The 18,266-nt window shown below is 35.9% G+C and overlaps 1 protein-coding gene across 4 annotated transcripts in view; it reads right to left on the minus strand.

Annotated features, from left to right (window-relative positions):
* LAMA2 (laminin subunit alpha 2) overlaps positions 1–18,266 on the minus strand; it is a 344,097-nt gene that overhangs the window by 246,298 nt on the left and 79,533 nt on the right. For all 4 annotated transcript variants that reach the window (XM_074537835.1, XM_074537834.1, XM_074537833.1 and 1 more), the window contains exons 2-3: positions 9,459–9,629; positions 5,233–5,345 (exon numbers count right to left, since the gene is read on the minus strand). In XM_074537835.1, coding sequence (XP_074393936.1) covers positions 5,233–5,345; positions 9,459–9,629 — 284 coding nt within the window. The remainder of the gene's footprint in view (positions 1–5,232; positions 5,346–9,458; positions 9,630–18,266) is intronic.

The following is an 18,266-nucleotide window of genomic DNA, read 5'->3' on the forward strand; positions in this document are numbered from 1 at the left end:
ATTTATATGCAATTTTTTTCTTATTTTTCTTTTTGAGTTTTTCAAACACCTTCATTATAAGCTGACTTCAAGTCCAATAGTCTTACTTTTAAAAGATTTAAAAATTACATACTAATTAATAATGTAAAATAATTAAAAATTAATAATAATAATTTTAAAGACTATCAGAAAGGTAAATTACTCCTTTTTCCACCCTATAGATATCTATTTAGTTCATTACCAGCAAACTGTAAAACTAAAGAACTTAAGAGAATCTCTTAAATGCTAAGATTCAAGCCTATGAAGCTAATGAAAAAAAGAAATGGGAAAATAATGAGCATTGCAACTAACATACCTCTCTAAAGGTTGGCTGTGGACTTTATTAAAACACAACATCTAATTCGTTTTTCTTTTTTTAACTGATTCAACAGTAATTTTTATGGTTTTAGTTGCATCTCTTTTGGGCTGTCACTTATTTACTGCTTAGATGTAACTGAGCCAGAAAACTGGCTTGGTTTTGAAAGAATTTGTTTTCTGACGTCTCAAATGTCTACATAGCGTCAAACTGGAATGATTCATGAGCAAGAAGTAGTAAAAACAAATATTGAGGATGACAGCTCTATGTTGCAGGCTTGGACTGTAACTCACAGATCAGCACCGTACTCCTTGAGGTTTTACAATGTTGGAGCCAACACGGAGTGCTGGCTGCCCCTTCCCACAAGCTGGCAATAAAACCTCGCACAAGCAAGCCAAATCAGAAAATTGATCTGGCAGAAACCACACCCCAAAAAACAAAACAGGACATAGTTTTCAGTACCAAGGTACATCTGGTTTCCTGCATGGCAACACAAATGCTAGTGCTAGAACAAGAAGTACAGAAACACCTCCCTCTCAGCAGGGAGGGGAAGAGCGGCAATCAGGGAATTGCAGCGTGATCGTCTCAACAGACTTTCAGTTTTTCCACTTTTTTTTCTCTTTAGACAAATATTCTTGATGATGAACAAAACTGACTGTCATCTGTTAGAGAAAAGTCCAAGTTTGGATTAAACTTCATTTCTGTTAAACTATTTTCTGATTTGGGAACGAAGAGAAGCTTTAAGCCTTACCTTTACAAAGGCAGTTTTGAAAGCATTTTAAGCCCGCAGTTATTAGATGGCAAAAGACAGAAGGAAAATATTAATTGAACACCTGAACAAAATGTTTGCATGTATATAGAAATTTACCACAAAAATACCAAATGGCACTTCATTTTACTAAACTGGTTCTTATATCCCAAGACTAAACAGTTAACCTGCTCTTCATTCCTTTAGCTGTTCTGATATTTGGTATCAGAAGGTATTCAACAGAAAGCTGGCTGTAATTTTTTTTCCCCAATGGAAAATGTATTTGATATTCCAGAGAAGAGAAAATATAACATTAAACCAAATGTTGTCCAGTGATATGCATATTCCTATATGACTATGCAGCTAATATATAAAAGCTATTTTAATATGGCTCTATTTCTCAACACATTTTGATTCCTTAGCCACTGTCCAGTCAACGGTTGTAAGTTAAAATGAAAACCTACAGTTTTGTATTAAATAATCAATGTTGTAAAATATCATCCGATTTACCTCTTATTTCACTACGGCTTTCACTACAGCTTTCACTAAGATTACCTTTAGTCAGTCCCTAAAGGATTAGTTGAACTGGACATTATTGTGGGGTTCAACTGTATAAACACCCAAATAATGGGTTCCATTAGTAATTTCAAACCAGATAACAGGGACATTGTTCCAGAATCCAAAAATCATGCAACAGTTTCAAAATGGCCAAGACTCAAAGGCCTGATTATTTCTTCTTTAAGAAAAAAAAAAAATTAATTAGGAAGGGATGCAGATTTAGTTAATTCATGGGTCTCTTTCCTGTATGACACCATTCCTGTAATAAGTGTTCTAAGACTGCCTTTGGAATGGATGGTGACTGCAGTGATTTCTACATAGGGCCAAACCACAATTTTTTAGACTCCTTCCTCCCTTCCTATAGAAGAAGGGTAGGGGACAGGATGAAAAGATAAGGTGAAAGAGCTGGATGCTGTCAGAGCTTAGGGAACTAGCAACTGATGAAGTTCAAGTGTTTTAGAGAGAAACAGCTGCATGGCTGTATCAGTTATTCTTGCTCTTGCAGCTTACAAGGCTCTGTACAGTGTACTTTCTTTTTCTTCAGATATGTATTCCTGGAAAGCATCACCTGGACACTGAACTGATCCTCCACAGTACCAAGCAATTAAGACATAGTTATTAAATCCAGAAATTTCTGCCAGAATATTAACTCTGGATCCACCTGCATTCCATACATCTACAATTCACATAAAATATTCCAGCATAATTTAAAAAAATATGAAGTGCACAGCAAAAAAGTCTAATTTCACATAAATATGCTCCTGGCACAAGTATCTGAGCAGTATCAAGGGTATTGCCAATGTCCTTGCTACCTAGAGTAGTTGAGAATTAGTTAATAAAAATGTTCTGATGTGTGTAGAAATCAGCAACAGATGGGCTGACCACTTCACCTCAAAATGCCAACTGGTTCTCCTGTGAATTTGCAAATTTTCTTTAAAGATACTCTACTAATCTTCCACATCACAGTGAAATTAAGACCAATTGAGGATTTAGAAATACCACGACTACAGGGAATATGTTCTCCCTGGACGCCTAAGCATTTCTGTTTTGCCAGCTCCCTGCTCTGAAGTCCTTGAAGAGAAGGCTTATCTTCAGTTCTGCCAAACACTGCACTCATGGGATCTGAAGTACCTCTGTTGCACTAGAAGCACCCAACACTCTCAAGGCAGAGCAGACAGACCCTCCCCAACCAGCAGGACTAAGAGATGCAGAACAGCAGACAGCTGCTCTTGGCACCCAGCCCATCTGTGAACCCCCCCTTCCAAACTTGGATCTACCAAGGTAGCTCAACATGTCGCTCTAACCTCCATTTAAATTCATGTGAGAAACTCCCAATAAATCTGTATTTTTGACCTCCTATGGACTTGCTGGATGAAAAGCACTGTAAAAAATAATCTCACATTTACAGGCATGAGTGGAGTTCCATAATTTTCTTGTGATATAGATAAGACTTGTTACAATGGCTAAAAAGTGGGGGAAAGTGAAGGGTTAAGAGCAAATTATCAAAGATGCTCAATACCAGATAGTTCCAGCTTTCAACTCATATTTTAATAATATATGGAGCAAAAATTTCAAGCATACTTCAATGAATTAGAAACCTAGTCTCCATTATAGATAAAAGCTCTTTTTAAGTATTAAGGCAAAATTCAACTGTTGAGAGAAAATAAGAAAAAATACGACATTTTTCCCAACTAGACTGTTTGGGCTTGTTCTAACATTAAGTAAACGTTACTTCCTCTAGTTTATTAGCTGTAGCTAAACAGTATACATTATTTTTACATGGCTTCCCTACATAACAAAATAAAAAAAAAAAAAGTCACTGCCCTAAAAGGCCAAGCAATATATAAATGACGAAATTGTAATTATTTTTCTGATTTTTCATGAAATTGGGATTGCTAAAAGCATTCCATATACTATCATAATTACCAGTAATAACATAAGAACTAATGCATTCCTGCAATTTTCAGTCCATTACTTGTGGATTTGTCATTTGTTATTTCTATCGCACAAAAGGAAGTTGAGCATCTTTATACTTAGAGCAAGAATGCATCAACACAAACATAGCAATTACTGAATCTCCTAAAAGCCAAAGGTAAAGAATGGAATTTCTTCTAAGTGAGATTCCAGAGATATCTGGTGACCTTCACCATTCATAGTGACTCCTACACAAAACCAAAGCTGAGAGAAAAATTTCATATTCCACCAGTTACTTTAATAGTCTCTAATGATCTGACTATGAAATTCCTGGATTAGCAAACAAAAACTCGTAATACTACTCAAGGCACAAACAACACTTATTCCTTACTGAGCAGTCCAAAAGCCATGCAAATCGTAGCAGACCTTTTCGTACATTTTGGGGAACAATACTTGCTCTGTTCCTGTATGGTGGTGGGTAAAATCCCGTGCATTCCTAACTAGATGGGTTACTCAGCTCATAAAGGGTGTGCCAGATAGCATTAGTGACACAGGGTCTTATCCCACCTCTCTGACATCTACAGAAAACTCAACACTACTTCTATTCCAGCCAACAACAAATGAATGGGCTTAAGAGAAGGTATCAGCTTTAGAGCTGCAGAAGGACTGCCAAGTTTCCTTTGAACAGTTAGTAATAGGACATGGGAAAGAAACAGGGTCAGACTTGATCCTTGTCTCATTTTTAGAAAATAGTAACAAAAAACCCCAAACCCACGCCACACGCAGTGCAGCATTCTCAGACCGCTGTCAGCTGGCACATGGAGAAGCCTTTTAAATACATTAGAACAACCCAAACTTTTTCTCCAGTATACTCAATGACCCTTTAGTTGCTAGCTTTTAATACATAAGAAAACTTAAAACATTCAGAAATTCATAAATTTACTAATATCTGATAATAATCTAGATAATGAAACAACAGGGGAAAAAAACAGGAGTTGTAAAGCCTAGTTTAGAAGATCTAACCTAAACATCCATACAACTAAAATTTCTGGGGTGATGAAAACAAGGATGGGAATTTACTTTTAATGCCCCAGAGCTACTTGCATACATAAGCAACAAAAGGCACAATTCCTTGCTGTAAAAGCAAGCCAGCAAATAACTGAAAACTTAAAAGACATGTTAAAAAACCCCACAAGCCTCTTTAATGCACAGGATTCTAATCTCAAACTTCTGTAAATGTTTTACCTTTCCTGTTTGAAAGAGAAATGCATATTGAATACTTCTGCATATACAAGGCCAAAAATGCAGATGTAAAATTGTTTCTGCCATTAGCAATGAGGGCTAATAATTCTGCTATTAGCCAGAATGCTAATAACACTTCCAGGACTCAAAGGCTCTTCCAGGTATAAAAATCCCTACCCTACAAGTACTTCAGTTTCACAGATAAAAGGTACTTAAAACTGCATGACTTACTAAAAATATATATGAAATAGTTTTTTTAATTTGGAACATTGTGTTACAATGAATGGGTCAGTCATATCCATATGAACAACAGAAAATTATAGGAGAAATTGGTCATGTCCTCATACAGGAAAGCAACGTAGTGAAAAAATTAAGATAATCCAGGTGATCTGTCATGCAAGCAAGCAAGCTCAGAAACAAACAAATAGAAGTCTACCTGTTGGAGGTCCAATGTAATGGTCACATAATGATACTCAATTCCATTCTGGATACTAGGGCTTTGCCACCAAGTGTTCTTGCCATCAATTGCATTTGCTATTGGGTGTCGTTCTGTTAGAACAGCAGAAACACAAAAATAAATTTCAAAACTATTAAAAGATTTAATTTTTTTTAGATCTGAAATCTAAATTTTAAGGCAATTACAGAACTAAAAGGCAGGACTTCAAAAAGAAAAAAGAATAAATTAATTTTTCTTGTACTCTTGGGTCACCAGTCATGCTTATTATTACTGGAATACTGATCTAATATTAATTGTTTAATTTTGGTTATGATCACAAGGTCATTCAGAACATCTAATTGCAGAAGGCTCTCCTGATGCTACAGAAAATGCAGGCATTTAAAGCAAATAAACACTTCCTGCACTCTTCCAAAGTTTCAAGTACTGCAAAAGTCATCGGATGTTGCAACAGAAACAACAAATCAGAAACCTGAGATATGGTGTGCAAGAAATGCAGAGATTAAAGTAATACTGGTACTGGCATTTCCAAGATATTTCTAAGCACACCTGGAAATAATTCAGGAAATAATTCACAAATCATTACAGAGGAAATGATTCAGAAATCATCACAGAATATATTCCTCAACTGGAAAATTTTCTGACTCACATACATGCATATAAAGGTTTGTTTGGTTATAATACATATCCAAGTCCAAGATGCATTATTTTTCATGTCTATATTTACTCGGCTGCAGTGTCCCACATGAATCCTAAATAAGAGGGATACAAATTTATTTACTGAATTGAATTCTTCCTGAATTTCAAGATCTCCTACATTATCCAAGTTTGCTTACTTAGTACTTTAATATTACTAAACTGAGAAAAATCACGATCAATGTTCCCAGGTGATTTTTTTTGTATCTTTCCTTTACAAAATGTAGAATAACAAAATCAAAATTTTAAAAGGTACAAGGATCTATATTTTGAAGTCCCTAATTTTCCAGAGCAAGTCTGGACATTATGAGGAAAATAAACCAAAGGAAATTCATATACAGTAAGTTTCTTCTATGCAAGTTCTGCTTGCTAGAACGTGAATTAGGAGAAAACTCTACCCCTCTTATTAAGGATGACTTTCTAAACTCACAGGTTTCCTTGGTATAAAACTGGAATATGATTCATTACCAGCTGGGCCTAGAATTGCAAAAAATTACTTTATGAACTGATTAATTTACTTATTATTTTAATTATTGCTTAAATCAACCAGCCAGATTGATAGTCTTTAAATCTCTGGATTTTTTTGCTGTATCAACTACCTGTGGGGGACAGGAGTCCTAGCTCATTAAGAGAACCCAGAATGCTGAACGTATTTAAAGATACAATCAAAGGTCTTGGTGGGAGTGAGTGAAGGCATAAACGCTCAATATTGAAAATGCCAAAAATTTCACTTAAATATTATTCAATGGTATTAGTGGGCAGCAACATTTGCAAGTTAGAATTCTGGTACTACAACTGATAAAGCTATAGGTAGCTTTATCTTTTTATTGAAAAGAAAAGCAAAGCAGACCCTATGCTTTATATGCTGTTAGCTCCCACAGCTCTGATCCTTTTCTCAAATTTTGGCTTTAAATGAGTGGCAGTAAAAATCAGCTTTAAATCAAATTCAGTGATTTTCGGTGATTGTGAAAGAAGTTATCTAATTGGAAATTTTGATCTAAGTGTCTCCACATAAAATTGATGTAAATCATCTGAAGGAGAATTGGGAGATGAATCAACAATTAACTGTAATCACCGTTATGAAAGTTTAATCATAATTAATTTGAAAATCGATTAATTGCTGGCATGTTTAGCCTATTTAAAAGATAAGTGGAAAAATACAATATTTGTAAAAAAGGACTGGATTGCAAATGCAGTTCAAGGACCAATCTCCCTGATGGATGGCAAGAGGGAGAACTTAGAGAGTGAGCCCATCAAACTGTGCACTTTAATTTGACTCACATGTGATTAACCAGGGAATTTGTGTTCATTTCCTACTACAGTAATTAAGGGGAGGCACTCCAGACTCACACATTCCAGGGGGATAATTTAAAGTCTGGTTATATTAGATGGTTCTCCTATTAACAAGCCATCTCTGTTTAAACAAGGCACTTCCCTTTGCCAAATGAACATTTGAAGACCTTAAAATGAGATATGATTGTAACAAAAGACCAGATATGAGGAAGCTGGACTGACTCAAGTTTAGAAGAGAGTAGGAACAAGGGAAAACATAGATATAAATCATTCAGATTTTTTTTTTTATATACACACATATATGTCTGTGTGTATACACATATTTTAGTGTACACTGACTGACATCATAGACAAGACATAGCAATATCTCTGGTTTAGGTTTGATTTTTGAAATAAGCACGCTTCACACAGGAAAAAAACTTGGGTAATGTGCATATGTCTCTAAATTCCCATCTGTAAAATTGGAAAGTCTTTTGCACAGTGTCTCTGCCAGCCGGAATGCTTCCAAAACCAAAATTCTGCTCCGAGTGAAACACACTGCTGTAATGTAATTGGATGTGTCTACAGCTAAAGAATCATACGACCTTCCTCAGAAGGTGGCATTTTCTGTAGTTAAAGAAGACACTGAAACTTGGAAAACAATCTGGAAAAAAAATAGGTTGTAACTGTCTTCTGATAAATTAAGTAATCTACACTCTGACAATTACAAAGAGCTTTGCAAATATAAGATGAGGAGTAATGGAGCAGGAAAAGAAAGCATCTGAAGTTTGCAATGGACAACTAACTGTCCGCTCAGTGGTGTTTCACCAATAGCAATGGAAAATGCCACAATAAAACATGTGAACAGGAGTCTATGATTATTCTGAAGCAAACCTGGATCCCTGTGCAGGGTAAGTAAGAGCTCAGGTGAACTTTAACAGATATTCAAGCCTCTAAAGAGAATTCACAGAATTGCAATTCATGCAGTTATACTTCTAGAAGACAAAACCTATGAGGAGAATGAAAGAAAAGATAGCTTAGTGTAGAAACTAGATAGAGCAATACCATCACACCTCAATTAATTAAAATACTTTAAGAAAAAGGGAATAATAATCCATTCCTAGTATTGACTGAACTTAGGAAATAGATAACATGAATTTCTGCAAGGAGATGCAGATTAGCTATTAGAAAAACACTTTGTTTTGAGCAATGTAATGAGTGAGCCACACTAAAAAGCGTGCCCATTGGAGGAAATTTTTAAGGAGAATCCAAACAAGCTTCTGTCTGGAAAGCTACAGCCACAGATAGCTCATCCTGTCTAGAACTAGCAGACAGATTAAATGTCATCTTTTTTTTTTTTTTTTTTTTTATCCTGTGGTTTTAAGCACATGCTTAAATGTCATGAGGTATAAATGTATCTGAGCTAAGTCTTATTGAAACACAATTGGAAAAAATAATTGTCTTAATGCTTCTGTGTCTGTGTTTCTTCCAGTATTTTATCTATTCCATCAAAAGCTGCCTTAAGTATCCCTACATCCTCTACCATCTACAGTGCCAGTATACCCATGAAAATCTAATAATGTTGAAGTTGGTCATATCTTTCACTGCAAGGTTACATGAAATTAAACTTCTATGACTTGACTAGGAAATTTTCTTAGTTCTAATGTTCCCAACTACCAGAAATAGGCATATCTGAAGTAGATGATGATAAATTCTTACTTGAAAACTGATTTTGATTCCAGGTAATCTTTAAGAAAACACTGTTAGCAAAAATCAATTTTAATATTAAAAACTAAGCATTAAACCAAGCAGTGCTCCATTACTTTATCTTATTTTTTCTGGCTCAGTGAAACTGAATTTACTAGAATTTCTCATATTGCCTAGATTGGCCAAAATGTTCAAGTTCCACAAGTACGTATGCAGGTAAAAGTTACCTGTTTTTTTATTAATGATGAGTGTCTATCAAAAGAAACAGCAACAGCTGTAGATGCTTAGTTTTTTTAAATCTGAATTTAGGTGCTCTGCTTTTCAGTACCTGAATCAGAAAGTCCCATGGGAGGAGTACCCATTTCAGATACAGATTTTTAAATACCTTTGGAAGAGATGGTTAACCTGATTTAAAAAGAGATACACATTTCACAGTAATCAGGCTGATGAACTACTGTTTTGTTTCCTGAGTATTTACACCTTTTGGACAAAAAGTCATTTTTAAAGGAACAAAATGAAAACGGCACACGTACGATGTGGCACTCGGCTCCTTTGATCACAAATGCGGCACTGAGGGTTCCTTGCAGGCTGTCCAGGGACGTGTTCAACAAGCTTGCAGTACATTTCCCGCCCCTTTTCGCCACAGGTAGCATTGGTTGTGATGAGAGCATTACTAGCCAGGTTCAGCACTGCAGGAAACAGTCCTGAAAAGAAAAGAAAACAAAATCATGAACAAAAGAAACAGAGGCAAAACCTAGGTGAATTTAGCAGAATAGCCACAAATGAATGTAACACCTGTTACAACATTAAAGCAAATCCTTCATTTTCAACAGCTATAGAAGTAAAAAACCCCAACTTTGATGTGTATCCAGAATTTAAACATCAGAACAAAGCCATTATATTGATGGGTTTCTCCCCATTCTTCTAAAATTCAAATTGCTACCTTCTGGTTATATCATGAAAAACAGCAGGATGCCAAAGGAGAAAATACAGAAACATACAAAGCATCATAAAATTTTATGTTTCACAATCAAACCTTGTGTTCCTACACAATTGGCCACTGCAACATTGTACACAATGTACCCATGAAAACTCTTTATCATTCTTCTTTTCTGCTGGTATCTCCATGGAAAAGCTTTTTCTCCACAGACTGCAGCACTTGCATTACACTGTATTACTGTTCTGCTTAGGACTTCATAGACACCTTTGTCATCAGAGCAGCTGGGTAATTCATCCAGCAACATGAATAGCATATGTCATGCTTCCCTTTCCTCAAGAAGAAAACACGACATCATATCTTTAATGGTAGTGCTGTTGTTATTTTTCCAGGTGCACATGCTGAGTGATGTATTGTAATTCTCATTGAGCGCAGCATTTAGGCACGTCTGAGTGCTCTGCTGAGCAAAGTTATATGTAGCAGTAAACTATAAAGATTATAAACCATATGAAGAGCACTCATTAAGGTGGGTTACTCTCCTTCCCACCAAGTACTGATGGAAACCTTTAAGCCGTAATAAAATTGATCCACAGAGACAAACTGATAGTATGTGTTAAACATATATATTAGTACCCCTCTCATGAAATCAACCAGTTCTGTATCTTCAAAAGCAAATTTGCCATGGCTACAGGTTAAATAAAAAAAACCAACTCAAACCAACCAAGCAACCAACCAACCAAAAAAAAAATAGGCTGATGTATGGACTCTTGGGATCATTTTTAGATTCATTTTACAACAATTTTAAGTGGCCCAAAAGTCATTCTTTTTCACTTCATCCAGCTTTCAACCCTATTATGCTATTATAACCTTAAAATAAGGTTTTAATAAAAACTGAATTGGTCATTATTGAACTCTGATAAAACTCCCTTTATAATGGCATTTCTTTTTGACCTCCTAAAATGGACAACACTCTTCAACTGACTCCTTTCAGTACTCCTTTAACACCAGTCTCCTGCTTGTCTCTGCAATTTACCTGTGTGCCATTTAATTATCAAGCTTGGCTGGACATGGAACAGCTGTCCTTTGACATTGTCAGTCAGGGACTCTCATGGTCACTTTAAAACCATGTGTAAATACACTGCTTGAGCAAGAGAGCCAATTAGTTACTAGACCGTCCAATTTGTGCAGTCAATCAATACTTGAGATTTTATTGATCACATAGCTTGCTCCTTCTGTATAGATTAAAGCTTATTTTCATCACATTTTAAAATCTATCCAGTTGTTCTTGTATTTTTATTCACTGCATTCAAAGGTGTTTTCTGCCTTCTGTGATGGGGCCACATGGTAAAAATCTGTATAAGCATTAACACAGCAGATGAATTAATAGCTGTGGAACTTCCTATGTTGACTGACAGCCTCATTATTCTCTTTTTAGGCTATACAAAGTTAATAGTCCAGAAGCCAGTAATCATTTAGTGTTAACAAAGAGTCTGGCATTTGGTTCAGAGCTAAGTATTTTAAGCCCTCAAAAGTGAACCTCATACAAAGGACAGATTGATCCTACATGTAAAGAATTGCAGTACATGGAATCAGGAGAATAAATCCTTCAAGAAAGAGCTGAAAGAGAGCAACCAAAAAGCCTCCAGATTCACACAGCTATAAAAATATTACCTGTTCTATGTCTATCACAAATCATACCATTAATCTAAGTTTTAACACAAACTTTAAATGTAAGATACATAAATAAATGAAGAGTACTTAAGAAACCCCTTTATTCGAACATAACTTCACCCTTATGTCACCTCTTTAACGTGCAGAGCACCTCACAGTAAAGCTACCAAAAAAGCCTTATCCATAATCACTACAAACACAGGCAACAAAACAAGTATTGGGTGTTTCACTGAAGAGCCCACATCAGGATGCCAGCACCTCACAGTGCTCCACACTGAACTGCCCACAGGCTCAGAGTGACAGGCAGAGAGCAAGAGATGCACATTACAGCCAGCACTTCACCTTTTGCTATTGATTAATTCCTCAACCCTGGGGTTTTGACAAGTAGTAATTAACAACTACATATTTGAAATTTTTGGAAAATCTTTATTTCCAAGGACCAAGAGGCTGGACTCAATAGGCCTTATGAGTCTCTTCCAACTCAAGATATTCTACGATTCTACAATATCTCTTTGTACAGCCCAAAAGAATGCTTTGCTTTAAAAGAACATCTGATGTGCAAGCCTGATAGTATGGAAGTAGCAATATTATTCATATTGATTTCTAGCAGTTACATATAAATATATACATTTTCACAACCGAGGCATGACATTCTAGCAATACAGAAGATGAAACCATTTTCTTGAAAATTTTAGCTAGGTCTTTTGAATATGAAATAAAAATGTGTATGTTTATGATGCTAATATATCTGGTCACATTTTCTGAGATTCACATGTTAAAAATTCATCTTCCAATCATAAATTCACTAGAAAAAAAAAGTCAAGAGAGCTCTAGATAGCACAGTTAATTTCTTTTTGCCTTGTTTTTCATTACAATAATCATACACAAAAAATATTTTAAAATTGGTGCACTAATTTAGCACATCTTCAGTTCAATTTCCCAATAAATTTTAGTCTTTTGTCATCAATCCCACCTTGAATTCTATGGGCATCCTCCCATCAAACACTTCCAAAAATCGGCTAAAATTATTACAAAGACTTTTTCTTTATTTATTTCCAAATGACTTTTGTAAGCCTTTGCTCCAGTGAAAAGATTGGCTAAAATGCCTTTGAGTCACAAACACATCATCTCTATTTTGTGTAGCTCAAGTACAAGCAAAAAAATTCTCCCTTCAACTGCCAGCTATATCAGTCTTTTCTATCCTTTTTGTCACTGGCATAAATCATATTAGCAATAATTTCTGCCTGTTAAAAAATAACAACATTTTTTTGCAATTGCATGAAGGAAACAGGGAGAAAAGATTGGCTTTCAATTAGATAGTGGTTTTAGCAAATTGGGTTCAATTTCTGCTTTTCAAAGGACTACTCCTGTGTGAAGAGAAAGTATCAGATTCTGCCCTGTGAAATGGGCAGTCATCTTTCTGCTCAACATTTTGTTTTTTTAAGCATGGAACATATTCCATTAAGATTTTAGTGCAGAGAAACCCAATACAAAGTTTGTTTATTGTTGGCAGGTGATTAAACTATGAAAGGCAAGTAACACAGAAATTCATCAAATTATTTAAAGTGGTGTACAATGCACAAGTAATCAAGCATGCTGCTCAAGTCACTAGAGAATTAATGATAATGGGTTTAGCATACATTTTCAACAGAAACAGTTCTAGAAAAAAAAACTGTTAAAAGGAAAAGCAGCAAATCAGCAGGATTTTCTTGCCTGCAAACCCCTATGTACTCAAGTTTTACACTGCCACTGTTCTAGTTAAGTAGGAGTGGTACTAACTACATTATCTTTTTTTTATAATGGCCCCTGGATTGAAGCACATCCAGATACCTATCTTAAAGATAAAAATAGGGAATGCTTGGAATCTGTGTTTTTTTTACAGATGCCTCAAAAGCCAACATTTATTAATACTAACATTTTCTGGAGACACTGGCAAGCATGTCAGGGATTTAGTGAGTTCAACACATTTAGACTAGTAAACAGACTTTCACAAGAGTCCACAAAGGCCAAAAAAGGAAGCAAGCCATCACAACACAAGAAGGAATGACCTCTCATGAGGTCAGAATTGAAAAATGGAGAATAGTATTGGAAAACCATAGCAATCTTTGCTGAATCCTATTCTGTTCCAACAGCAACATAAGAAACTTACAAAAGAGGATAAAAATTAAGATTTGTTGATTATAAAAATTGTTCATGAAAATTAAAATAAGCATAGACCATAGAATGGTAGAAAGATTCCACAGAATGGTTTGTCTGAGCAATAAAATGGTATATGAAATCAAGAAATGGAAATTGATACACAGGGGGAAAATATGATTGCTTCTCACTAGCAATTATCAGGCCTGAAAGACTAATTATTGATATTTCAGTAAAAACACTAGCTTGAGGAATAGAAACAAAATGTCACTATATTATTGCATAAATCCATCTGTACTGAGAACTCAAACACTGCATGGTATCCCTTACCTATCATCTCCAAAAGGATATGGCAGAGCTAAAAAAATGAAGAAAAGTGTGACAAGCTGTGTCAGCTGTGGAACAACTTCTGAATTTGGATATGAATAGGCTATGAGTTTTCTTCTGGAAAACAAACAGATTGGGAGACGTATATAATGACGTAACTGCATACAAAATCATAAATGGCTTTAGTAAGTAAATCTTTGCAGCAAACTTGGTAAGTTTAGTTATCCTACCACAAATTGAAGGCGCTGAGTCAAATTATCAGACAGGAGTTTTCTTCAGTGTTTGAGACATTTTTCCTGTTTATAAATGAAACTGATTTTCAGCATGATAGCAATTAAATTCTAGAACAGATAAATAAGTTATATAATAAAATATTTTTATTCCAAAGGCAAGAATGGATAAAAACCTAATTAGATTAATACACAGAACAAGGGTTCATCCAGAGCTGTTAAACATAAATGGCTTGTGTCCAGTTGCCAGTTCAGAACATCCCTAAATTACCAGCTGATGCAGGGTTTTACCCAGGGAGACATCCCGGTACTCCTTCACATTTTTCCTCAATATTGCTGATGATAGGTATCTATAGTTTTTTATTTACTAAGGCTGGTAGCATATACATCCCAAAATCAAGATTCATCTAAAATGAAAGAGAAATTATAATCTTAATTTTGTGTGGCATTGTTAATGAAAATGTAATATTTTTGCCAATACTCAATTCTTTCAACAGCCATGGTTCCCTACACGACTTCCCATTATTACCTTGCACTCAGAGAGGTTTTCTCAATGGCTACTTATCCTATGGAATAGATCTTGTTCTGTAGATCCTCCATAGAACATTCTTTTGAGCCTGGCAATTTCCTTGCAGTTTCCTGCAAAGCAATATTATCTACTTAATTTTCTTATGCTTTCCTTATTTTCACTGCCTACAGGGAAATAACAGCCCAGCTTCATGTGCTTTCTTTTATCTACTTTTCATGAGTGCCCATCAACTTTCAACTCCTATAAGCTCCACGAGTGGAATAAAACCTACCAATCTGATGCCTGGCACCCTGCCTGTTTTGTCATGCCCTATTACCTACTTCCCTGCCAAACTAACAGATTTTCCACATGCTTTATTGCAATAGTGGAGATCAGCAGAAGCAGATGAGCTACACAAGTAGCAGGTACAAGACATTTTCATAAAGCCTGTCAGCTGCTGAATTCAGTCATGTTCCCTTCTGGAACAGCACTGTTTGATTGACCTTCAGAGCCCACTGAGTTGATTTCCCTAGCTGAGAGAGGATGGAGGGATTCTAGAGGGAAATCAAAGATATTAACTGCATCTCCAGCTGCTGAATGGTGATTACAGGTTCATTATGAAGTGGGGATAGTCACTGGGGTAACCTACTTTTAAAATGTGTCAAGAAGCAGCTACAGCAAAGGAGGGGTACAGGAAACAGGTATATACGTAAACAAAATAATTACCTTGCATATTAGTGTCATACTGCTCACCAGTTCTGACACATTTTTCTTTCCTTCCCCTCATATAACTCACGGGAAATTGTAAATCCTGTTTCAATCACATCACCATCCCACACCTACAGAGCAACTGGTGGGGTTAAGCCTCACTAGAATTATACTCCAGAACTCTAATGGAGGCACAAGCAAGGAACCAAGACCAAGATTATAATCTCTGTTAGACTTCTACTACTGCACAGAGGAAAGAGCAGACACCTTAAATGAGAAAGAAGGAATCACCATAGGTGGTTGATAGGAGATGGAAGACAGCAGAAGATATTAAGGAAGGAACTCTCTGAGTGGGGGAGACTGGAAGAGAGAGGAAAATTGAAAGAAAGACCACTGCAAAGATACTCACAGAGCCTGTAATCCTTCTTTTTTACAGAAGATTATTGGCACATTGAAATTTGCATTCACTATTATTTAATGTCTATATTGTGGTTTGATTACACAGCAAAAAGAATTTCATTTTACCGAGGGTAAAATTAATATAAATAACCGCTGTGCCTGCACATACAAGCAAAATCAGTATTGATTTTTAATAGCTTTTTTACGTACTTCCAAGATAGAAGACAAACTTTGGTTTATCAGCTCTGGGATTTCTTTGTGTCATATTAAAGCATTAGAACAGAGAAAATGTTTTTGGTTTTTTTCCTTCAAAGAAAGCTCTGTTCAGACCTGCATATTCCTCTTCTCTCTTCTAAACAGACCAGTATTTGGCACTGCATACTTCCTTCAATCTTCTCAAAATATCTAGTCTCTTCAAAGAAGGAAATAAAACAGCCTGCCTAAATATGTCTAACTTTTCAAGCCAATCTTCCTAGTCTATAGAGCACTTTGAAATGTTCATGGAGTCAAGCAGAGCTGTTTGCCACTGAATTTGTACTAAAAAGACAAAAGAGAATATGTCAATTTCCGATGTTCTAAGAAGTGTCACTGGAAAAAGAGAGAGTTGTCTGCTGCAGCGCAGAGCTATGCTAGGCTGTGGGAACACAGTGGGGAGAAAAAACTGGGACAAAACAAAACAAAATGTTGCAGCACTGAATTGCTTCCAGCTGTGCACGACAGGGAGTAACTTAATGCACTCTATCCACAATGTAGATGAATACTTTTATACAACTGGAAAATAAACCAAATTTGAAGAAATAGCTGTCCAGACACAACAGAGAATGCAGACTGGAAAAAACAAAAATTGACACCAGGATCATCTGTCCAGAGGAAAACAAAATGGAAAACAAATGTTTCAGTACCCATTTATGTCAGTTGCCCCAAATCACTGTGCATTACAGTACTGTTCAGCAGTCAGCCTTTTTCCTTCCAAAGGAAGTGGAAAAGTAGTTTTTGATGTTTGGTGGTAGACATGGCTTGCTTTTACTTAGAGGTGATTTTCTCTATTCTTTCTAAGCAACATTACATACAGCCTCCTGCATATTTTTCTTCTACACAAAAACCAGAAGAAGCCTGATAGCAAAACTACATTACTTACATAATGAAAGGGGGGTTTATCGATTATCTAGTAATATTACTTTGCCTCTCCACACCTCACAGCATTGAAAATCTGTAGGGACTTTGCTTGTTTTAACAGCAAAACTCTGTCAGTTTTAGAGAGTGCAGACTGAGTGAAAAAAATGCTACTGGCTTACCCCAATATTCTATTGTATTAAATATATAAGCATCCTCCTTGCTTTGTAAGGAATTTCCCTTTTTTCCCAGACCCGTCACAAAAAGTTGTTTTGCAAAGGAGAACAGGAAAAACACAGGTGAAGATGAAATCCCATCTCCTTGACATTTGTGGCAGAACTCCCACCGAATCAAAAATCCAAAGCACAAAGACTTAATGGACATCTCATTTTCAAAGGTATTTACATGCCCAGCCTGAGTCAGACACCCACTGTTTTTCAAATGTATTCCGTCTGTATTCTGACAAAAATTTTGAAGGGCAAAATCCCAGTTGTACAAATATCTTATCTGTAGAAAAGGTACACTATGCATGAAGAAGCAAGCAGCAGTGCACTCTTTATAGTTATTTCCTTTTATTTTTTTAATGACCACATGATCTTCATTAAAACCTTTGCAATGCTGTAGTACGATTCTGGGCAGCCACGCAGGCCTAACAAGAAAAAGTAAAACAACTTCTGAGAGACAACAGTTTTCTGTAAACAGGAATTTTCCCCAATCACATATCTTCTGCTCTCAGAAAGCACACACCAATTTACAACTTCCACAAACTGCAGGACATGGCTAAAAATGTCCATTTTTATTCCATCCCCATGACTGAATATCAGGGTCTCCATACTAAGACATACTCATGCACTTCTCTCATTTGCAAACAGACAGCAAGACACAGACCTGTGTGATTTGTCTATCCCATCACTGAAGGAAAAAAGAAAAAAAAAGCATGAAAAATTGAGAAAATTAAATCAGTATTTCTCAAAGGTAAGATAGAGCCTGGGAAAACCACAGCCTCCAGATGCAATTTACTGATGACTTTTGTCTTGACAGATTTCTTGCTTTATGAAAAAAGGTTCTGCTATGCATTGTCTCAGACACTAAAGAATATGAAGAATACGACTGTTTTTGCAATAACTTCAAAATCAATGTCCATTGAAACCACACAGAAAAATCAGAATTAGTTACTGCACCCTTGAGTCTCCAAGACTGTCATCTTAAACAGAAAGACTGAGATGTATACTGTGTTCTTGCACCAGAGGTAACAAAAGGCATGTTATGGGGGCTAATAAAAGTCATCCATCTATTCACTATCATCTAGCTG

Source organism: Zonotrichia albicollis, chromosome 3 (genome assembly GCF_047830755.1).
Source record: "Zonotrichia albicollis isolate bZonAlb1 chromosome 3, bZonAlb1.hap1, whole genome shotgun sequence".
NCBI classification, from domain to species: Eukaryota; Metazoa; Chordata; class Aves; order Passeriformes; family Passerellidae; genus Zonotrichia; species Zonotrichia albicollis.